The sequence below is a fragment of the Hippopotamus amphibius genome, chromosome 9 (assembly GCF_030028045.1).
Source record: "Hippopotamus amphibius kiboko isolate mHipAmp2 chromosome 9, mHipAmp2.hap2, whole genome shotgun sequence".
Taxonomy (NCBI): Eukaryota; Metazoa; Chordata; class Mammalia; order Artiodactyla; family Hippopotamidae; genus Hippopotamus; species Hippopotamus amphibius.
The window spans coordinates 26,227,872-26,252,779 of record NC_080194.1 but is presented as its reverse complement, the minus strand read 5'-3'; the positions used below and the strand labels follow the sequence as shown (position 1 = coordinate 26,252,779).

At 39.4% G+C, this 24,908-nt stretch overlaps 2 protein-coding genes across 9 annotated transcripts in view; one reads left to right on the top strand and one right to left on the bottom strand.

The window, feature by feature from the left end:
- Positions 1-1,854: 1,854 nt before the first annotated feature.
- Positions 1,855-24,908, bottom strand: part of HPS5 (HPS5 biogenesis of lysosomal organelles complex 2 subunit 2) — a 60,142-nt gene continuing 37,088 nt past the window's right edge. For 6 of the 8 annotated variants that reach the window (XM_057695902.1, XM_057695908.1, XM_057695905.1 and 3 more), the window contains exons 23-24: positions 3,772-4,042; positions 1,855-2,334 (exon numbers count right to left, since the gene is read on the bottom strand). In XM_057695902.1, coding sequence (XP_057551885.1) covers positions 2,274-2,334; positions 3,772-4,042 — 332 coding nt within the window. In that variant the 3' untranslated portion in view covers positions 1,855-2,273. Of the gene's footprint in view, positions 2,335-3,771; positions 4,043-19,477; positions 19,573-24,908 lie in introns of all 8 variants that reach the window. The other 2 variants (XR_009047517.1, XM_057695909.1) reach the window with 2 other exon arrangements.
- LOC130829403 (protein S100-A11-like) lies at positions 6,301-6,847 on the top strand. The gene has a single exon (XM_057695912.1). The coding sequence runs from the start codon at positions 6,349-6,351 to the stop codon at positions 6,658-6,660; it is 312 nt and encodes a 103-aa protein (XP_057551895.1). The 5' UTR covers positions 6,301-6,348; the 3' UTR covers positions 6,661-6,847.

Genomic DNA, 24,908 nt, shown 5'->3' with positions numbered 1-24,908 from the left:
GTCCTTTGAAGCTTTGAAGCCAGGCATTGACTGCTCCTCTCTAGCTACGAAAAGTACTAGACGGCATCCTTTTCCAATATAAGGCTGTTTTGTCTAAACTGAGAATCTGTTGTTATCGCAGCCACCCTCACTAATGAACTTAGCTAGATCTTTTGGATAACTTGCTGCAACTTCTACATCAGCTCTTGCTGCTTCACTTTTACATTATGAAGACAGCTTCTTAAACCTCACCAACCAACCTCTGCTAGCTTCAAACTTTTCTTCTGCAGCTTCCTCACCTCTTTCAGCCTTCATGGAATTGAAGAGTTAGAGCCTTGCTCTGGATTAGGCTCTGGCTTGAGGGAATGTTATGGCTGGTTTGATCGTCTATCCAGACCAGTAAAACTTTCTCCATATTAGCAATAAGGCTGTTTCACTTTTTTCTCATTCTTGTATTCCTTGGAGTAGCACTTCTAATTTCCTTCACGTATTTTTCCTTTACATTCACAATTTGGCTATATGATGCAAGAGGCCTAGCTTTCAGCCTATCTCAGCTTTCAACATGCCTTCCTCACTTAGCTTAATCATTTCTAGCTTTTGATTTAAAGTGAAAGATATGTAACTCTTCCTTTCACTTAAACACTTGAGGCCATTATAGGATTACTAATTGGCCTAATTCCAATACTGTTGTGTGTCAGGGAATAGGGGGGCCTGAGGAGAGAGAGAGACATAGGGAATAGCCAGTTGGAGCAGTCAGAACATGTATTTCTTTTTTTTTTTAAATAAATTTATTTATTATTTATTGGCTGCATTGAGTCTTCGTTGCTGCACATGGGCTTTCTCTAGTTGCAGCGAGTGGGGACTACTCATCCCTACGATCCGTGGGTTTCTCATTACTATGGCTTCTCTTGTTGCGGAGCACGGGCTCTAGATGCACGAGCTTCAGCAGTTGTGGCACATGGGCTTAGTTGCTCCGTGGCATGAGGGATCTTCCCAGCCCAAGGATCAAACCCACGTCCCCTGCATTGGCAAGCAGATTCTTAACCACTGTGCTACCAGGGAAGCCCAGAATTTTCAACTGAGTTGAATTGTAGGACACCCAGCTGGTGTTGGAAAATTGCTCAGCATGGGGAAACACCATACCCACAACCTGCCACACACTGGTGACCAAAATTGTTAGGTTTTCCACACTTCCCAAAATTCTAAGAAGCTTTGTGAAGCCTCCCTTCTCTGACAATCTCTTCAACTAATCCGGTTATGTCACATTCAAATGTCATATGGAAATATGACAGCAATTTGTGCCTATAGTTCTCTGGCTGTGTTATAAATGAAAAAAAAAAAGAAAGAAAGAAATGAATCATTCAATGTACCCAACACTTGGCTTATTCCACACCACACCTTCCTGCAAATTGCTCACAATAAACCTCATATCTACACTCTACTTAAAATAAAAATTTTAATCAGATTTTACATTTACTATTAATAAATGCTGTGTAAGTATATAAGAGCCTGAAAACGGCAACCTAGTACTTGGCTTAAATAATACAAGCACTTGCTGCAGTCCTCATCAGTACTCAGCCTTCCTTTAATATGGCTTTTAAAAAACAAATTTTAAAAGTGCATGATTCCTTTGTTTAGGAAAGACTGGAGTAAAACATTTCCAGTAATGAATTAGTTGTATACAGGTTCAAATTAGAAAATGTCAAGCACTGGAAAAAATATATATTTTAAATTAGCTCAATTTAAATATGGGGCCATTTCATTTAAACATCTGATTTGAACCTTCAGTGTTTCACTTATTTTATGTATTAATTCCATTATACCAGGTCTTACTTTGGTAATTTCTGAACTGTCCCAGAGAAGACAAAAAAGGAATTCAATTTCTGTCAATTATATTTTATGTCTTCATGTGACCAGGATGAGAAATTCCTGCTCCCTACATGGCAGTCATGATAGGCAAAGAATTCCCCCAGTCCATCAGCAAGGAACAAATAATTCTGTTGTTCAGAACAAGGGCAGTACAGCTGCGGATATTCACATTCTGATTCCTTCCAGAGTACTTCATTTCAGCAAACAAGGACTGATTCCTTTCAGAATTCAACTCTGGTTGAAAAACACTGAGGTCAGATACAGCCACAAATGCAGAGGTTACAGACATGGACAAAGGTGCTCCCAGGAAGGTGGCAGGGATCTCGGGTGGGGCCTTTCCTTCAATGACAAATGCATTCAGAAGGTTCAGAAGCACGATTCAGTTTTTCTCAAAACGTCATGACACCCTGCCAAATCTTCTTCACCTAGGCCTGCTGAGACCAGAGAAACCGATCACATTTTTCAAGCATGCTTTGTATCAAGGCTCTGAAATCCCAAAGAAAAGAAACAAGCAAATTTAGTTGTCATTGTTCATCCTTCTCAGAAGTAAAGGATTCAAAAAGTTGACTGACTCTGTGCATCAAAAACACAATCAACAGAATGAAAAGGCATCCTATGAATATGGCATCCTGTCCTATACAGTAGGAGAGATATTTGCAAATCATATATCTGAGAGGTTAACATCGAGAATATATAAAGAACTCATATGACAAAAAACAAATAATGTAGTTTAAAAATGGGCAAAAGACTTGAACAGGTATTTCTCCAAAGATGACATTCAAATGGGCAACAAGCATATGAAAAGATGTTCAACATCACTAATCACTAGGGAAACGCAAATAAAACCCACAATGAGATAGCACCTCATGCCCATTAGGATAGCTACTACAAAACAAAACAAAACAAACCACAACAGCAAAAACAGGAAATAGCTAGTGTTGGTGGGGATGTGGATTAACTGGAACCCTTCTACACCATCAGTGGGAATGTAAAATGGTGCAGGCTCTATGGAAAATAGTACGGAGGTTCCTCAAAAAATTAAAAATAGAAGTACCATCTGATCCAGCAATCCCACACCTGGGTATACACCCAAAAGAACTGAAAGCAGGGTCTCAAAGAGATGTCTGTACACTCATGTGCACAGCAGCATTACTCACAATAGCCAAGAGGTGGAAGCAACCCAAGTGTCTATCGACAGATGAGTGAATAAACAAAATGTGGTTATATACATACAATGAAATATTATTCAGCCTTGGAAAGGACGGAAACGCTGACAAATGCTATAACATGGATGAACCTTAAGGACATTATGCTAAGTGAAAGAAGCCAGTCACAAGAAGACAAACACTGTATGATCCCATTTATATGAGGTACTTACAGTAGTCAAAACCAGAGACAGAAAGTAGAATGGTGGTTGCTAGGGGCTAGGTGGAGGGGGAAACGGGGAGTTGTTGATTAATGGGTACAGAGTTTCAGTTTTGTAAGATGAAGAAGTTCTGGAAATTGACTGCACAATGATATGAATATACTTAACACTACTGAACCAAGTACTTAAAAATGGTGGACAATAAATTCTATGTTATCTGTATTTTACCACAATTTAAAAAAACAAAAAAACATCTGACTGAGACGATTAGGTATGTGGTACCCAATAACATTTTAAAGAATTGATTACACATCAGATTTGGGTATTCACGTTAATCTAAACAGTGTCTTGATCATGACTGTGAATAAAATATTACTTTAGCCTCTCCCCTTAATCACCTTAGTCAACAGAGGAGTCTCTGTCCCCTCATCTGTTAGTGAGGGCTTGGGACTATGTGATCTTTACAGTCCTATCCACTTCTGAAAATCTGTGGGATTCTACATTCCCCAAGAGCCTATGAACAGGGCAATGACAAGGGCAGGACAGACAGACATTACCTCTGCCTTTTCTCGGCAATCCGCAGGATATCGCAGGTTCTGGTAAACCTCTCTGACAGCTCAAGAGTCAAACCACACTCCTGCAGCAGTGACCAGGCCCGGTCTGGGCCCATGGCCTTCGCTAACAGGAGTGCCACATTCTCCACATTGATAGGGGAAGGCCCATCGCTGAAGTTCCCATTTGGTGACTTCTGGGGGGCTGGCTTTGTGCTCTTGTTCTGTACCAGATGTAGGAGAAGCTTCCATTCCTCCACAGTCTCTGGGATCCAACCTACTCAAACACACAGAAACAATGCAGGCTCTGACCACTCTTAGCACCCTGCCTGCACACAGGAGAAACTATTCGTGAAAATGTTTCATAGCAAAACATAAAAATATGAAAGAACATAATTTCATCACCCCCCAACACAAAGTTGAATGTTCACTGAATAAACAGCTCATGATAAGGAGAAGCCAAAAATAAGCTTCAACATTCTTTCATTTGCTCACGCAGTAAGTACTTATCCAGGGCACACTCTATGCTAGGCCCTGAATATGAATGAGGAACAAAACAGACATGATGAGCCCTGTACTCCTGTGGAGCTCATAGTCTAGTAAAGGAGACAGAAGTTAGACAAACCCATAAATAAATCTATGCTTATAAACTGTGCTAAGTGCTTACTATAAAGGAAAAGATCAAAAAGCCACCACAGAGATTGGCAGGTTTAGGGGAGTTCTTTTTGAGGATCAGAGAAGGGCTCTATGAGAAGTGACATTGAAGCAGAGAAGTGAAAGATGAGACCAGTTTAGCGAGCATGTGCTTGCGGCCCATATGTGTGCAGGGAGGTGTCAGGAATGGAAGGTGGAAGGGCCTGCATTTCTGACAAAGGGAACATGGAAGAAGATGACTCAACACAGGAAGGAATTAGGTGAGTTCAAGGAACTCAAAAAGGCCTACAATGCACAAAGGTGGTGGTGAGGAGTGAGAATGAGATGATAGGGCCAGGCCATAACACGACAGCTCAAGAATCTGGGTTTTATTTTCAGTCCAATGTAAGGGGTTTCAAGGAGAGCCACATAATCCAATTTTTGTTTAAAAGAACCATTCTGAGAGTCAGCAACATGGTGGAGTGAAAAGCTACCTTTGTCTCCCCGCTTCAATCCACAACCAGTAAAACATCCACAACGCAACAAAGGTTCTTGTGCCCGACACACCAAGACACCAGAGAACTGGGGTTTGCAGTCCCAGCCCTCCAGCCCCAGAGAAACTGACAGTAGCAGGGGAAGCAGTGCACATGACCCCAGCCACCCATCCCCCCACGTGAAGTGGCAGACCCCATGAATCTTACAACACTGGACATGGCAGAGGCGCCTAAGCAATCCTGGCTATTCCCCCTGTGCCTTCCTCCCCAGTAGCAGTGGAACCTGCCACTCAAGGGATCCTGGACAGGAGGGAAGAACCCACCATCCTGGTACACCAGGCAGCAATGCTAGCAACACTGGCAGAAGTAAGGCAACCTGCAGGTACAAGAAGTGATAATGAAGGCATCAGGCCACACCACAGATGGAGGTGGTAGAGGTCACAAAGTGCAGACTCTCAAATATCCCCAGACACAGCTGAGGAAAGAGAAACCCAAAACTTGTGCTATAGCGCCACCTACTGGAAAACAAAAGAAAGGCCTCTAATTTCTAACCTGTACAGAATCAAGCAGAAAGGTGCCTGCTACTTTAAATGTGCCGGCAGAGGAACAGTTCCATCAAACATGCTGAAGAACCACAGTAACACTGTACCACAAAGGGAAAATGACAGTTCTCCATAAACCAAACTTAAAGTCACAGAATACTGTGATCTGATAGAGAATTCAAAACAGCTGTCATGAACAAAGTCAAGGAGCTACAGGAAAACTCAGAAACGCAGTTCAATGAACTCGGGAATAAAATTAATGAACAGAGGACTGCTTTACAAAAGAGATTAAAACTCTAAAAAAGAAAAATTCTAGAACTAAAGATTCAATAAATAAGATGAAGAACACATTAGAAAGCACTGAAAACAGCAGATCACATGGCAAAGAGAATTAGTGAGCTTGAAGATAGGACTCTAGAAATGATACAAGAAGAAAAAAGAAATAAGATATTTAATAAATGAAAAAATTCTACAAGAACTATCCAACTCCTTATGAAAGACAACATCAGGGTAATGGATATCCCAGAAGGAGGAGAAAGGGAGAGGGGATCAGAGAGTTTATTTAAAGAAATAATAGCTGAGAACCTCCCAAACCCAGAGAAGGAACTAGATATACAAGTCCATGAAGCTAAGAGGACACCTAATTACCTCAATACAAAAAGACCTTCTTCAAGATACATTATATTAAAACTGTTAAAAGTCAATAACAAAGAATTAAGGCAGCCAGGGAAAAAAAGAAGGGGAACCTACAAAGGAACCTCCATGAGGCTATTAACAGATTTTCTCAGCAGAAACTCTATAATCTGGAAGAAAGTGGAATGACATTCTCAACATACCGAAAGATTAAAAACCATCACCCAAGTGCTTGCCGCGCCGCTCCCCGCTCGCTGCCGCGCGCCTTGCTCCTCTCCGACATGGCAAAATTATCCAGCCCTACAGAGACTGAACGGTGCATCAAGTCTCTTATTGCTGTTTTCCAAAAGCATGCTGGAAGGGACGGTAACAACAGCAAACTCTCCAAGGCCGAGTTCCTAATCTTCATGAATACGGAGCTGGGTGCCTTCACAAAGAACCAGAAGGACCCTGGTGTCCTTGACCGCATGATGAAGAAACTGGACTTCAACTCTGATGGGCAGCTAGATTTCCAAGAATTTCTTAATCTTATTGGTGGTCTGGCCATAGCTTGCCATGAATCCTTTATGAAGTCTGCCTCTTCCCGGAAGTAGATCTGAGGAGCCTTTGGGCCTGGCCTCCAGCCCCACTCCCCTTCCTTCCAGCCTCCCAGTTATCATCTACTCCTCACAGCCCACACATAACCCTGAGCCCGGGCACCTGCCACCCTGTGCAGGCCACTCCTGTGGTAGTAATAAAACAGTATTGTTTTTTAAAGCAAAAAAAAAAAAAAAAAAAAAACCCATCACCCAAGAATACTCTATCCAGCGAAGTTATCATTCAGATATGAATGATAAAGACTTTCCCAGACAAAAAAAAGCTGAGGGAGTTCATTAACACTAGACCTGCATCACAAGAAATGTTGAAAGGAGCTCTTTTACCAGAAACAAACAAACAAAAGCAAAGTACACAAAACTTTGAGTAAGGTGATAAGCAGACAGAATCATAAAACTGCAACTCTTTATCAGAATAGATTTTTAAACACTTTAACTAGATCTTAAAGGTTAAAGGGCAAAGAGGAGTAGAGAAAGTAACTATAGCTACTTCAATTTGGTAACAAACACAACATAAAAAAGGATAGTCTGAAGCAAGAAAAACACAAAAGGGGGAGAGAAAAAGGATGGAACTCATATAAGTACATAAAGATGCTATCAGCAGAAAAAGGACTATTCTATCTATGACACGTTTTATACAAATCCTATGGTAACCACAAAAAATAAATCTAGAGCAATGACACTAAACACTAAAAAAGAGGAAACTGAGAAAAAGATCATAAAAAACCACCAAAGCAAAATGGCAGATAGAAATACAAGGAAAAAGAAATAATGAAGATATGGAGCAACCAGAAAACAAAAGATAAAACAGCAGTACCAAATCCTCATTTGTCAATCACCCTAAATGTAAATAGACTGAATTCACCAATCAAAAGACACAGAAAGGCTGGGTGGATTACAAAACAAGACCCAACTGTACGCTGCCTCCAGGAGACTCATCTCAGATTTTAAGACAAATACAGGCTCAAAGTGAAGAGATGGAAGATGATACTCCAAGCAAATCGCAGCCAAAAGAAAGTGGGTATATCAGACAAAAAAGACTTCAAGCCAAAAAAGATAACAAGAGACAAAAGTGGACAGTATATAATGATAAAATGGATAATTCATCAAGAAAACATAACACTATTAATATATATGCACCTAACACAGAGCACCAAAATATATAACAATTACTAACATTAAAGACTTAAAAGGAGAAACTGACAGTAACACAATAATAGCAGGGGACTTTAGCAGCCCACTGACATCAATGGATAGATAATCCAGACAGAAAGTCAACAAGGGAACAGCAGCCTTAAACGAAACATCAGACCAGTTGGATTTGATAAATTTGTACAGAACATTTCATTCAACTGCACCAGAATACACATTCTTCTCAAGGAGACAGGGAACTTTCTCAAGGATGAACCATATGTTGGGACAGAAAACAAATTTCAGTGAATTCAAGAAGACTGAAATCATATCAAGCATCTTTCCCAATTTCTATGAAACTAGAACTCAACTACAAGAAAGCTGGAAAAATTACAAATATGTGGAGACTGAACAACATGCTACTGAACAATTACTAAGTCAATGAAAAATTAAAGGAGATATCAAAAGTTACCCAAAGACAAATGAAAATATGACATACCAAAATCTATGGGATGCAGCAAAAGTGAAGTTTAAAAGGGAAGTTTAAGCAATACAAGCCTATCTCAAGAAACAAGAAAAATCTAAAATAAACAATCTAACCTTATACTTAAAGGAACTTAGAAAAAGAACAAATGAAGCCCCACATCAGCAGAACGTAGGAAATAATTAAGATCAGAGCAGAAATAAATGAAATAAAGACTAAAAAGACAATACAAAAGATCAATAAAACTAAGAGCTGGCTCTTGAAAAGATAAAACTGACCAATCTTTAGCTAGACTCATTAATCTTAGAGAAAGCTCTGATAAATAAAATCAGAAATGCAAGAAGATAAATAACAATGGATATCACAGAAATAGAAAGGCTCATAAAAGAATATTATGAACAGCTACATACCAACAAATTGGACAACCTAGAAGAAATGGACAAATTCTTAGAATCATACAACCTTCCAAGACTGAATCATGAAGAAATAAAAAATCTAAACAGACCAATCACTACTAAAGAGATTGAAATAATAATCAAAAACTCCCCAAAAACATGAGTCTAGGACCAGATGTCTTCATAGGTGAATTCTACCAAGCATTCAAAGATTTAATACCTATCCTTCTCAAACTCTTGAAGAGGAGGGAATGCTTTCTAACTCATTTTACAAAGCTGACATCACCTTGATACTGAAACTAGATAAAGACTCAAAAAAAGAAAAAATTACAGGTCAGTATCTCTGATGACCATAGATGCAAAAATTCTGAACAAAACATTAGCAAACCGAATACAACAATACATAAAAAACATCATACACCATGATCAAGTGGGATTTATTTCAGGGATGCAAGGATGGCTGTATCCACAAATCAATTCACATGATACACCACATTAAGAAAGTGAAGGATAAAAACCATATGTTCATCTCAACAGATGCAAAAAAAAAAAAAAAAGCATTTGACAAGATTCAACACCCATTTATGATAAAAAAAAAAACTTTCAATAAAGTGGGTACAGAAAGAACATACCTCAACATAATAAGGCCATATATGACAAACTCACAACTAATATCATTCTCAATATTGAAAAACTAAAAGCTAGCCCTCTAAAATCAGGAACAAGACAAGAATGCCCACTCTCACCACCCTTATTCAACACAGTACTGGAAGTCCCAGCCACAGCAATCAGGCAAGAAAAAGAAACAAAAGGCATCCAGGTTGGAAAGGAAAAAGTGAAACTGTCACCATTTGTGGACAACATGATTCATATATAGAAAACCCTAAAGACTCCACCAAAGAACTATTAGAAATAACAAACGAATACAGTTGCAGGGTACAAATCAACATTCAAAAATCTGTTGCTTTTCTATATACTAACAATGAGCTAGCAGAAAAAGAAATTAAGAAAACAATTCCATTTACAATCACAACAAAAAGAATAAAATACCCAGAAATAGATTTAACCAAGGAGGTGAAAGACCTGTACACTACTGAAAGAAACTGAAGAGGACACAAAAAAATGGAAAGATATTCCCTGCTCATGGACTGGAAGAATTAATATTGTTAAAAATGTCCATATTGCCAATGACCTATAGATTCAATGCAATCCTTATCAAAATCCCAAGAACATCTTTCACAGATATAAAACAAAACATTCTAAAATTTACATGGAACCACAAAAGAACCCAAATAGCCAAAACAATACTGAGTGAAAAGAACAAAGCTGGAGGTATCACATGCCATGATTTTAAACTATATTACAAAGCCATAGCAATCAAAACAGCATGACAGTGGCAGAAAAACAGATACACAGATCAATGGAACAGAATTGAGAGCCCAGAAATAAACCCATACATATATGAACAATTAATATACAACAAAAGAATAAGGAATATCCAATGGAGAAAGGATAGTCTCTTCAATAAATGGTGTGGGGGACACTGGACAGCCTCATGCAAAAAAATGAAAGTAGACCACACCTCACACCACACACAAAAATCAACTCACAGTGGATTAAAGACTTAAATGTAAGACCCAAAACTACAAATTCGTATTAGAAAATATAAGCATGACACTCTCCGACACCAGTGTTAGCAATATCTTTCTAGATAGGTCTCCTCAGGCAAGGGAAACAAAAGCAAAGATAAACAAATAGGACTACATCAAACTAAAAAGCTCTGCACAGCAAAGGAAAGCATCCACAAAATGAAAAGATGACCTATCAAATGGGAGAAGATATTTGTAAATAATATATCCAATAAGGGGTTAATAACCAAAAATACATAAACAACTGGATGAAAAAATGGGCAGAGGAGCTGAACATTTTCCCAAAGAGGACATACAGATGGCCAACAAGCACGTGAAAAGATGTTCCACATCACTAATTATTAGGAAAATGCAAATCAAAATCACATGAGCGAAGACAGCCAGGAGGTAGAGAAAAGATAGAGAGACGTGGAGTGCATCCCTCCCCACAGATGCATTGGGAATGCACGGAAGGACGCAGTCATTCCCACAGAGAACCAGCTGAACACCAGCAGACGGCCTCGGACACCAGAAAGGGCTGCGGGGAGCCCGACATAGCCGGTAGGGAGGCATCTATGACGGCTCAAAGAGGGTGAAGCGGCGGAGCTGTGGCAGACGGGAGGGAGTGAGAAACATACGGAGGGTCCGCAGCGCTGCTCAGCGTTCCCGGACCGAGACATCGATCCGCGGCTGAACGGAGGGTCCAGGAGCGGGAGCGTGGGAACCGGAGAGCTGGTTCAGGGTGAGAAATATTGTTGCCGGTAGGGTGACGGACCGAGAGGACAGGAGGGAGGAGGTCCGCGGAGAGGAGGGCCCGTCCCTGAGAGCTGCCTGGCCATGATGGCGGCTGGAGGCTGCAGGCTCACGGGCGGGGGGGAGGAGCCGCGCGCGTAGCCTCTCCCTCTCTTTCGGCGCCTCTGCAACAGGCAGTGGAGAGACGCCCGTGGGCCACCTAAGGCGCTCAGGGATAACAAGCACCCTCAGGCACTCAGGCCGGGCTAGATTAAAACCCCTTGAAACACAGGCAGCAGGGAGGCTGCCGAGAGAAAAAAAAAAAAAGAAAAAAACCCGAGAGAGGCCCAATTCTAAGACTTTCTGTTTACGCCTGAGCCACCAGCGCCCTCTACAATAGGCACCTCCAAGCCTGACGGAAACAACAGTGCGCCACTGCTCACTCACTCCAAGGAGAAGGAGCCACTATTGTACCCTCTCCCTCCCCACACACCGACGCTTACAGACGAACAATAAAGGAACCTCTGCTGGTCACAAAATAACGCAAAAAAACCCAAGGCAAGGAGAAGGACACTTACAGCTGAGACGCTAAGGAAACAGAAATAGTAGTATCAATACCTATTGAACTGGTCCATTCTGGGATCAGTTCTGGAATTTTTTTTTTCTTTTCTTTTTCTCTCTCTCTCTCTTTTTTTTCCTCTTTATTAAATACGATCTTAGCCCTAAGGGATCTACAAGTTTTATAACATAATTTTTTAATGATATTTTTTATTCTTTTTTTTTTTGCCTTTTTATATACTTCTATATCTAGCTAAGTTTTTGGTAGTACGGACAGTATATCTCATACTTTCCTTTCATACCTATCTTTTATACATTTCGATTCCTTTCTTCTTATTTGCATATTTCCAACCACATTACGCTCTTCTGTTCCCCTTTCTTCCAGCCATTTTAAGTTTATTTTATCTTAACATACTTATAAGCAACACTATTGGTCTGCTCAGAGTCCTTGCTCTATTCTCCAGATGACGCACTGCCTTGGTATTTAATATTAGGCTTTTGTCTTTATCTTAGTTCTTAGTACAGTTGTCTAATTACATTCTGAGAATCTCCATTCTCTCTGGTGGTACTCTGGCTCTTTTCTATATTTGATCCTAGCTTACAAAATCTCCCTGGATTGATGTTTGTATGTGTAAGGTGTTATTTGTTTGTTTGTTTGCTTTTGCTTTTGTCTCTGATTTGTTCTGTTTCAGTTGTCAATTTCTGTTGGGTTTCTCTCTGAATATCTGATAGCACACTGGGGTTCTGTCAGGTCTTTCTAGAGCCTTATGTCCTAATGGATTCAGTAATTGTGTGTCTTATACATGTATGTGTTTCCTAGACTTAATATTCGTTTAATCCAATACTTGGACATTAGTCTGAGGCTTGGACAGTCTTCTATAAACACCTCTATCGCCAGGACAAGCAACCCCAAAAGTTTGGACAACCATGAGGAAACAAAGAAACACCATGCAGGCAAAGGAGCAGGAAAAAAACCCACAAGACCAAATAAATGAGGAGGAAATAGGAAAAATGCTTGAAAAAGAATTTAGAGTAATGATAGTAAAAATGATACAAAATCTCGATAACAAAATAGAGAAAGTACAAGAAACAGTTCATAAGAACTCAGAAAAACAAACAGCAATGGATAACAAAATAACTGAAATTAAAAATACTCTAGATGCTATAACCAGCAGAATGACTGAGGCAGAAGAACGAATAAGTGAGTTGGAAGATAGAATGGGGGAAATAAACGCCACAGAGCAGGAAAAAGAGAAAAGAATAAAAAGATTAGAAGACAGTCTCAGAGACCTCAGTGATAACATTAAGCGTACCAACATTCGAATTATAGGCATCCCAGAAGAAGAAGAAAACAAGAAAGGGTCTGAGAAAATATTTGAAGAGGTTCTAGTGGAAAACTTCCCCAACATGGGAAAGGAAATAATTCACCAAGTCCAAGAAGCACAGAGAGTCCCATACAGAATAAACCCAAGGAGAAATACACCGAGACACATATTAATCAAACTAACGACAATTAAACACAAAGAAAAAATATTAAAAGCAGCAAGAGAAAAGCAACAAACAACATATAAGGGAAAATCCATAAGGATAACAGCTGACCTTTCTACAGAAGCTCTGCAGGCCAGAAGGGAATGGCAGGATATCCTGAAAGTCCTGAAAGAGAGAAACCTACAGCCAAGAATACCTCTACCAGCAAGAATCTCATTCAGATTTGAGGGAGAAATCAAAAGCTTTCCAGACAAGCAAAAGTGAAGAGAATTCAGCACCACCAAACCAGCCTTACAACAAGTGCTAAAGGAACTTCTCTAAGTGGGAAACACAAGAAAAGGAAAAGACCTACAAATACAAACCCAAAACAATTAAGAAAATGGTAATTGGAACACACATGTCAATAATCACCTTAAATGTAAATGGATTAAATGCTCCAAACAAAAGACACAGACTAGCTCAATGGATACAAAAACAAGACCCTTCTATATGCTGCCTACAAGAAACCCACTTCAGACCAAGGGATACATATAGACTGAAAGGAAAGGGATGGAAAAAGATATTCCATGCAGATGGAAGTCAAAAGAAAGCTGGAGTAGCAATCCTCATATCAGAGAAATTAGACTTGAAAGTAAAGACTATTACAAGAGACGAGGAAGGACACTCCATAATGATCAAGGGATCCATTCAAGAAGAACATATCACAATGGTAAATATCTATGCCCCCAATATAGGAGCACCTCAATACATAAGGCAAATGCTAACAGCTATAAAAGGGGACATCGACAGGAACACAATAATAGTGGGAGACTTCAACACCCCACTTACATCAATGGACAGATCATCCAAACAGAAAATAAATAAAGACACACAAGCTTTAAATGATACATTAGACCATCTCGACTTCATTGATATTTAGAGGACATTCCATCCAAAAACGACAGACTACACTTTCTTCTCAAGTGCACACGGAACATTTTCCAGGATGGATCACATCTTGGGTCACAAATCAAACCTCAGCAAATTCAAGAAAACTGAAATCATATCAAGCATCTTCTCAGACCACAACGCCATGAGACTAGATATCAATTACAGGAAAAATACTGCAAAAAATACAAACACCGGGAGGCTAAACAATTCACTCTTAAACAACCAAGGAATAACTAAAGAAATCAAAGAGGAAATCAAAAAATATCTAGAAACAAATGACAACGAAAACACAACAACCCAAAACCTATGGGATGCAGCAAAAGCAGTTCTAAGAGGGAAGTTTATAGCAATACAGTCCTACCTTAAGAAACAAGAAAATGATCGAATAAACAACCTAACCTTACACCTCAAACAACTAGAGAAAGAAGAACAAAGAAACCCCAAAGTGAGCAGAAGGAAAGAAATCATAAAGATCAGAGCAGAAATAAATGAAAAAGAAAGGAAAGAAACCATAAGAAAAATAAATAAAACTAAAAGCTGGTTCTTTGAGAAGATTAAAAAAATTGATAAACCATTAGCCAGACTCATCAAGAAAAAAAGGGAGAAGATGCAAATCAACAGAATTAGAAATGAAAAAGGAGAAGTAACAACGGACACCTCAGAAATACAAAACATCATGAGAGACTACTACAAGCAACTATATGCCAATCAACTGGATAACCTGGAAGAAATGGATACATTCTTAGAAAAATACAATCTTCCAAGACTGAACCAGGAAGAAATAGAAACCATGAACAGACCAATCACAAGTACAGAAATTGAGGGAGTGATTAAAAATCTCCCAACACACAAAAGCCCAGGACCAGATGGGTCCACGGGCGAATTCTATCAAACATTTAGAGAACAGTTAACACCTATCCTTCTCAAACTCTTCCAAAATATTGCAGAAGGCGGAGCACTCCCAAACTCATTCTACGAGGCCACCATCACCCTGATACCAAAACCAGGCAAAGATGTCACAAAAAAAGAAAACTACAGACCAATATCACTGATGAATATAGATGCAAAAATTCTCAACAAAATACTAGCTAAGAGACTGCAACAGCACATTAAAAAAATCATACACCATGATCAAGTGGGGTTTATCCCTGGGATGCAAGGATTCTTCAATATACGCAAATCAATCAATGTGATACATCATATCAACAAATTGAAGAATAAAAACCATATGATCATTTCAATAGATGCAGAAAAAGCTTTTGACAAAGTTCAACATCCATTTATGATAAAAGTTCTCCAGAAAATGGGCATAGAAGGAAATTACCTCAACATAATAAAAGCCATATATGAAAAACCAAAAGCCAACATCGTTCTCAATGGGGAAAAACTGGAAGAATTCCCTCTAAGAACAGGAACAAGACAAGGGTGTCCACTCTCACCACTATTATTCAACATAGTTTTGGAAGTTTTAGCCACAGCAATCAGAGAAGAAAAAGAAATAAAAGGAATCCAAATTGGAAAAGAAGAAGTAAAATTGTCACTCTTTGCAGATGACATGATATTATATATAGAAAACCCAAAAGACACTACCAGAAAACTGCTAGCACTAATTGATGAGTTTAGTAAAGTAGCAGGATACAAAATTAATGCACAGAAATCTCTTGCATTCCTATACACTAACAACGGAAGAGCAGAAAGAGAAATTAAGGAAACTCTCCCATTCACCATTGAATCAAAAAGAATAAAATACCTAGGAATAAACCTGCCTAAGGAGGCAAAAGATCTGTATGCAGAAAACTTTAAGACACTGATGAAAGAAATCAAAGACGACACAAACAGATGGAGAGACATTCCATGTTCCTGGATTGGAAGAATCAACATCGTGAAAATGTCTGTACTACCCAAAGCAATTTACAGATTCAATGCAATCCCGATCAAATTACCAATGGCATTTTTCACAGAACTAGAGCAAGAAATCTTACGATTTGTATGGAAACGCAAAAGACCCCGAATAGCCAAAGCAATCTTGAGAAGGAAAAATGGCGTTGGTGGAATCAGGCTTCCTGACTTCAAACTATACTACAAGACCATAGTGATCAAGACAGTATGGTACTGGCACAAGAATAGAAAGGAAGATCAATGGAATAGAATAGAGAACTCAGAAGTAAGCCCAAACACATATGGGCACCTTGTCTTTGACAAAGGTGGCAAGAATATACAATGGAAAAAAGACAGCCTCTTCCATAAGTGGTGCTGGGAGAACTGGACAGCAACATGCAAAAGAATGAAATTAGAACACTTCCTAACACCATACACAAACATAAACTCCAAATGGATTAAAGACCTACATGTAAGGCCAGACACTAGAAAACTCCTAGAGGAAAACATAGGCAGAACACTCTATGACATCCATCAAAGCAACATCCTTTTTGACCCACCTCCTAGAATCATGGAAATAAAATCAAGAATAAACGAATGGGACCTCATGAAACTTAAAAGCTTTTGCACAGCAAAAGAAACCATAAACAAGACTAAAAGGCAACCCTCAGAATGGGAAAAAATAATTGCCTATGAAACAACGGACAAAGGATTAACCTCCAAAATATACAAGCACCTCATGCAGCTTCATACCAAAAAAGCAAATAACCCAATCCACAAATGGGCAGAAGACCTAAATAGACATTTCTCCAAAGAAGACATACAGATGGCCAACAAACACATGAAAAGATGCTCAACATCACTCATCATCAGAGAAATGCAAGTCAAAGCCACAATGAGGTATCACCTCACACCCATCAGAATGGCCATCATCACAAAGTCTGGAAACCACAAATGTTGGAGAGGGTGTGGAGAAAAAGGAACTCTCCTGCACTGTTGGTGGGACTGTAAGTTGGTACAGCCACTATGGAAAACAATTTGGAGGTTCCTTAAAAAACTACAAATAGAACTACCATATGATCCAGTAATCCCACTCCTGGGCATATATCCAAAGAAAACCATAATCCCAAAAGAAACTTGTACCATAATGTTTATTGCAGCACTCTTTACAATAGCCAGGACATGGAAGCAACCTAAATGCCCATCAACAAATGAATGGATACAGAAGATGTGGCATATATATACAATGGAATATTACTCAGCTATAAAAAGGGATGAGATGGAGCTATATGTCATGAGGTGGATAGAACTACAATCTGTCATACAGAGTGAAGTAAGTCAGAAAGAGAAGGACAAATATTGTATGCTAACTCACATATGCGGAATCTAAAAATGGTACTGATGAACTCAGTGACAAGAACATGGATGCAGATACAGAGAATGGACTGGAGAACTCGAGGTATGGGAGGAGGCGGGGGGTGAAGGGGAAGCTGAGACGAAGCGAGAGAGTAGCACAGACATATATATATTACCAACTGTAAAACAGTCAGTGGGAAGTTGTTGTATAACAAAGGGAGTCCAACTCGAGGATGGAAGATGCCTTTGAGGACTGGGGCGGGGAGGGTGGGGGGGACTTGGCGGGGGGGAGTCAAGGAAGGGAGGGAAGATGGGAATATGTGTATAAAAACAGATGATTGAACCTGGTGTACCCCCCAAAAAAAATTTAAAAAATTAAAAAAAAAAAAAAAAAAACCACATGAGATATCACCTCTCACCTGTCAGAATGGCTATCATCAAAAAGTCTACAAATAACAAATGTTGGTAAGGATATGGAGAAAAGGGAACCCTGTACACTACTGTTGGGAATGTAAATTGGTACAGCCACAATGGAAAACACTATGGTGGTTCCCCAAAAAACTGAAAATAGAACTACCCTATATCCAGCAAACCCACTTCTGAGTATTTATCCAAAGAATATGAAAACACTACCTGGAAAAGACACATGCACCCCTATGTTCACTGAAGCATTATTTATAATAGCCAAGGTATGGAAGCAACCTGAACGTGCATCAATAGATGAATGGATAAAGAAGACGTGATACACACAGAGAGAGAGGGAGAGAGAGAGAGAGAGAGAGAGAGAGAGAGAGAGAGAGAGAATGGAATACTTCTCATCCATAAAAGAAATCTTGCCATTTGTGACAACATGGATGGACCTTGGGGATATTATGCCAAGTGAAATAAGTCAGACAGAGAAAGACAAACATCCTATGATTTCACTCATATGTGGAATACAAAAAACAAACAAAAACAAAATAAATGAACAAAACAAAAACAAACATGTAGATGCAAAGAACACAGTAGTGGTGACTAGAGGGGACAGAGCGGGGGCAGGGTGAAAAGGGTAAAGGGGAACAAACATGGTGATGGATGGAAACAAAATTTTTAGTGGTGAGTACACTGTAGGGTATACAAAAGTGGAAATATAATGTTGTACATATAAAACTTATATAATGTTATAAACCAATGTTACCTCAATTTAAAAAAAATCTTGGGACTTTCTAGGTGGCGCAGTCGGTAAGAATCCGCCTGCCAATGCAGGGGACATGGGTTTGATCTTGCCCAGGAAAACAGCACATGCTGCGGAGCAACTAAGCCCGTGTGCCACAGCTATTGAGCCTGTGCTCTGGAGCCCATGAGCCACAACTATTGAGCCTGTGCTCTACAGCCCGTAAACCACAATTATTGAGCCCATGTGCCGCAACTACTGAAGCCCACATGCCCAGAGCCCATGCTCTGCAACGAGAAGTCACCACAAGGAGAAGCCCACGCACCACAGCAAAGAGTAGCCCCTGCTCACCGCAACTAGAGAAAGCCCGTGTGCAGCAACGAAGACTCAACACAGCCAATTAAATAAACAAATAAATAAATAAATTTATTTTTAAAAAAAATCTTAAAAAAAAAACTATTCAGGCTGCTGTAAGGAAAATGGGTTAGAGGGAAGAAAGATGGCAGCAAAGTAGAAGAACGTGGAATGCATCCCTCTCCACAGATGCATCAGGAATACACCAAAAGACACAATAATTCCCACAGAGAACCAGCTGAACACCAGCAAATGACCTCGGACACCAGAAAGGACTGCAAAGATCCAGACATAACTGGGTAGGACAGAGGGAAAAAAAAAAGAAAAAGAAAGAGGAGGAGAAGAAAGGAAAGGGACATTTCCCACACCCTAGGGTGGGGGGATCTGAAACAGAGAGGAGATTGCTGAATTTGGGGAAATATCTCTTATCTGAAGGGGAAACGCCTTCTCCAACGGGGAATTTCCCTGGGTCAGAAGGGAGGCATTTGGGACTGTCCAAAGAGGGTGAAGTGGCTGAGCTGTGGCAGATGGGAAAGAGTGAGAAACACACGGAGGGTCCCCACGGCGGCTCAGCAGGCCCAGACTGAGACGTCAATTCACAGCTGAACAGGGGGTCTGGGAGCTGGAACGTGGGAACCAGAGAACTGGTTCAGGGTGAGAAACATTGTTGGCAGTGGGGAGATAGACTGAGAGGACAGGAGGGAAGAAATCCGCATCAGAGAGTGCCTACCATGGAAAGCTGTGGGGCCATGGTGGTGGCTGGATACTGCTGACTCACAAGCAGAGGGCAGGAGCCACGGATGTAGCCTCTTTCTCCCTCAGCACCTGCAACGGACAAAGGAAGGACCCTTGTGGGCCTAGCTAACACACTCAGGGATAACAAAGGCCCCCGGCGGGGGCTAGCCTAGAGTGCCTGCAGCCAAGAGCCAAAAGCCCACAGAGTGGCCCAGCTCTGAAGACATTCTGTTTACACCTGAGCTGCCAGCATCCCTCTGTAACAGACACCACCATGGTCAACTGAGCCACCAAGACCCAGGGAGGGTGCCCCTGCAGAGTCGTAGCAGCGGAGAGGAGCTGTGGGTGGAGTCGCGCTCTCGGCCTGAGCCGCCCAAGCCGCTGTGACCCAGGCCACTGCTCACTCACTCTCAGGGGAAGGAGCCACTATTGTACCCTCTCTCTCCCCACACACCAGCACTTGCAGACAAACAATAAAGGAAGCTCTGCTAGTTGCAGAATAATACAGAAAGCCCAAGGCAGGTAGAAGGACACTTACAGCTGAGACCCCAAGGAAACAGAAATATTATTATTAATTCTATTGCTCTGGTCCATTCTGGGGTCAGATCTAGTTTTGCTTTTTTGTTTTGTTTTGTTTTGATTAATTATGATCCAAAGTCCTAAGAGATCTACACGTTTTATAACATATTTTTTTATTCTATTTTTATTTTTAGCCTTTTTATATATTTCTATTTCTAGCTAAGTTTTTTGTAGTGCTGACTGTATCTCTCCTACCTTCTTTTCACCTCTATCTTTTATACGTTTCTATTTCTTTCTTTTTCTTTTCATATTTCCAGTCACACTTCGCTCTTCTGTTGCCCTGTCTTCTATCCTTTTTTAGTTTATTGTATCTTAATATACTTATAAGCAATATTATCAGTCAGCTCTGTTTCCTTGCTTTATTCTCCAGATGACACATTGCTTTGGTATTTATTATTAGTTTTTCATCTTTATCTTAGTTCTAAGTATAATTGTCTGATTGCATGCTGAGAATCTTCAGTCTGTCTGGTGATACTCCTGCTTTTTATTATATTTGATCCTAGCTTTCAATATCTTCCTGGATTTGTGTTTGTGTGTGTGTGGTGTTTTTCTTTGTTTGTTTTTGTTTTTGTTTTGTTCTGTTTTGGTTTTGAATTTCTGTTGGTTTTCTCTTTGATTGTCTGATAGCATACTGGTGTTCTTCTGTCAGGTCTTCCTAGTGCCTTATGTTCTATTGGATTCAGTATTTGTGTGTCTTATACATGTATGTGTTTCCCTGACTTAGAATTTGTTTGACTCAGAACTCTGTCATTAGTCTGGGGCTTGGACAGTCTTCTCTAAACCCTTTTATTGCTGGGACAAGCAACCTCTGAAGTTTGGACTACTATGAGAAAACAAAGAAACACCATGAAGGCAAAGGAGAAGGGAAAAAACCCACAGGACCAAATACATGAAGAGGAAATAGGAGAAGTGCCTGAAAAAGAATTCAGAGTAATGATAGTAAAGATGATACAAAATCTCAATAACAAAATACAGAAATACAAGAAACAGTTAATAAGGACTCAGAAGAACTAAAGAGCAAACAAACAGTAATGGACAACAAAATAACTGAAATTAAAAATACTCTAGATGGTATAAACAGCAGAATAACTGAGGTAGAAGAACGAATAAGTGAGTTGGAAGATAGAATGGGGGAAATAACTGCCACAGAGCAGGAAAGAGAAAAAAAGAATAAAAAGAATGGAAGACAGTCTCAGAGACCTTGGTGACAACATTAAGCACACCAACATTCGAATCATAGGCATCCCAGAAGAAGAAGAAAAAAAGAAAGGGTCTGAGAAAATATCTGAAGAGGTTATAGTGGAAATCTTCCCCAACATGCAATAGGAAATAATTAACAAGTCCAAGAAGCACAGAGAGTCCCATATAGAATAAACCCAAGAAGAAACACACCAAGGCACATATTAATCAAACGAACGAAAATTAAACACAAAGAAAAAATAATAAAAGCAGCAAGAGAAAAGCAACAAATAACATATAAAGGAAAACTCATAAGGATAACAGCTGATCTTTCTGCAGAAATTCTGCAGGCCAGAAGGGAACGGCAGGATACACTGAAAGTCTTGAAAGAGAAAAACCTACAGCCAAGAATACCTCTACCCAGCAAAAATCACATTCAGATTTGACAGAGAAATCAAAAGCTTTCCAGACAAGCAAAAGTTAAGAGAATTCAGCACCACCAAACTAGCCTTACAATTGCTAAAGGAACTTTTCTAAGTAGGAAACACAAGAGAAGGAAAAGACCTATAAAAACAAACCCAAAACGATTAAGAAAATGGTAATAGGAACACACATGTCAATAATCACCTTAAATGTAAATGGATTAAATGCTCCAACCAAAAGACACAGACTGGCTCAATGGATACAAAAACAAGACCCTTCTATGTGTTACCTACAAGAAACTCACTTCAGACCAAGGGATACATATAGACTGAAAGTAAAGGGATGGAAAAAGATATTCCATGCAAATGGAAGTCAAAAGAAAGCTGGAGTAGCAATACTCATATCAGACACATTAGACTCTAAAGACTTTTACAAGAGACAAGGAAGGACACTACATAATGATCAAGGGATCCATCCAAGAAGAACATATCACAATTGTAAATATCTATGCACCCAACATAAGAGCACCTCAATACATAAGGCAAATGCTAATAGCCATAAAAGGGGACATTGACAGTAACACAATAATAGTAGGAGACTTGAACACCCCACTTACATCAATGGACAGATCATCCAAACAGAAAATAAATAAGGATGCACAAGCTTTAAATGGCACATTAGACCATCTTGACTTAATTGATATTTATATGACATTCCATCCAAAAACGACAGACTACACTTTCTTCTCAAGTGCACACGGAACATTCTCCAGGATAGATAACATCTTGGGTCACAAATTAAGCCTTGGTAAATTCAAGAAAATTGAAATCATATCAAGCATCTTCTCTGACCACAACGCCATGAGACTAGATTTCAATTACAGGAAAAAAACTGTAAAAAATACAAACACATGGAGGCTAAACAATTCACTATTAAACAACCAAGAAATCACTAAAGAAATCAAAGAGGAAATAAAAAAAATATCTAGAAACAAAGGACAATGAAAACACAACAACCCAAAACCTATGGGACCCAACAAAAGCAGTTCTAAGAGGGAAGTTTATAGCAATACAGTCCTACCTCAAGAAACAAGAAAAATATCAAATAAACAACCTAACCTTACACCTAAAACAATTAGAGAAAGAAGAACAAAGAAACCCCAAAGTGAGCAGAAGGAAAGACATCATAAAGATCAGATCACAAATAAATGGAAAAGAAAGGAAAGAAACAGTAGCAAAGATTAGTGAAACTAAAAGCTGGTTCTCTGAGAAGATAAACAAAAATTGATAAACCATTAGCCAGACTCATCAGGAAAAAAAGGGAGAAGACGCAAATCAACAGAATTAGAAATGAAAAAGCAGAAGTAACAACGGACACCACAGAAATACAAAAGATCATGAGAGACTACAAGCAACTATATGCCAATAAATTGGATAACCTAGAAGAAATGGATAAATTCTTAGAAAAATACAATCTTCCAAGACTGAGCCAGGAAGAAAGAGAAAATATGAACAAACCAATCACAAGTACGGAAATTGAGGCTGTGATTAAAAATCTCCCAACAAACAAAAGCCCAGGGCCAGATGGCTTCACAGGCGAATTCTATCAAACATTTAGAGAAGACCTAACACCTATTCTTCTCAAACTCTTCCAAAATATAGCAGAAGGAGGATCACTCCCAAACTCATTCTACAAGGCCAACATCACCCTGATACCAAAACCAGGCAAAGATGTCACAAAAAAAGAAAATTACAGGCCAATATCACTGGTGAATACAGATGCAGAAGCCCTCAACAAAATACTAGCTAACAGAATCCAACAGCACATTAAAAAAATCATACACTATGATCAAGTGGGGTTTATCCCTGGGATGCAAGGATTCTTCAATATACACAAATCAACCAATGTGATAAACTCTCCAGAAAATGGGCATAGAAGGAAATCACCTCAATATAATAAAAGCCATATATGAGAAACCAAAAGCCAACATCGTTCTAAATGGGGAAAAACTGAAATAATTCCTGCTAAGAACAGGAACAAGACAAGGGTGTCCACTCTCACCATTATCAGTCAACATAGTTTTGGAAGTTTTAGCCACAGCAATCAGAGAAGAAAAAGAAATAAAAGGAATCCAAATTGGAAAAGACGTAAAATTGTCACTCTTTGCAGATGACATGATAGTATACATAGAAAACCCTAAAGACTCTACCAGAAAACTGCTAGCACTAATTGAAGAATTTAGTAAAGTAGCAGGATACAAAATTAATGCACAGAAATCTCTTGCATTCCTATACACTAACAATGAAAAAGCAGAAAGAGAAATTAAGGAAACTCTCCCTTTTACCATTGCATCAAAAAGAATAAAATACCTAGGAATAAACCTGCCTAAGGAGGCAAAAGATCTGTATGCAGAAAACTATAAGACACTGATGAAAGAAATCAAAGACGACACAAACAGATGGAGGGACATACCATGTTCCTGGACTGGAAGAATCAACATCATGAAAATGACTGTACTACCCAAAGCAATTTACAGATTCAATGCAATCCTGATCGAATTACCAACGGCATTTTTCAAAGAACTAGAACAAGAAATCTTATGATTTGTATGGAAACACAAAAGACCCCGAATAGCCAAAGCAATCTTGAGAAGGAAAGATGGAGTTGGTGGAATTAGCCCTCCTGACTTTAAACTATACTACAAGGCCACAGTGATCAAGACAGTATGGTGCTGGCACAAAAATAGAAAGGAAGATCAATGGAACAGAATAGAGAACTCAGAGGTAAGCCCAAACACATATGGGCACCTTATCTTTGACAAAGGAGGCACGAATATACACTGGAGAAAAGACAGCGTCTTCAATAAGTGGTGCTGGGAAAACTGGACAGCAACATGTAAAAGAATGAAATGAGAACACTTCCTAACACCATACACAAAAATAAACTCCAAATGGATTCAAGACCTAAATGTAAGGCCAGACCCTATAAAACTCCTCGAGGAAAACATAGGCAGAACACTCTATGACATACATCAAAGCAAGATCCTTTGTGACCCACCTCTTAGAATACTGGAAATAAAATCAAGAATAAACAAATGGGACCTCATGAAACTTAAAAGCTTTTGCACAGTGAAAGAAACCATAAACAAGACAAGAAGGCAACCATCAGAATGGGAGAAAATACTTGCCAATGAAGCAACAGACGAAAGATTAATCTCCAAAATATACAAGCAGCTCATGCAGCTT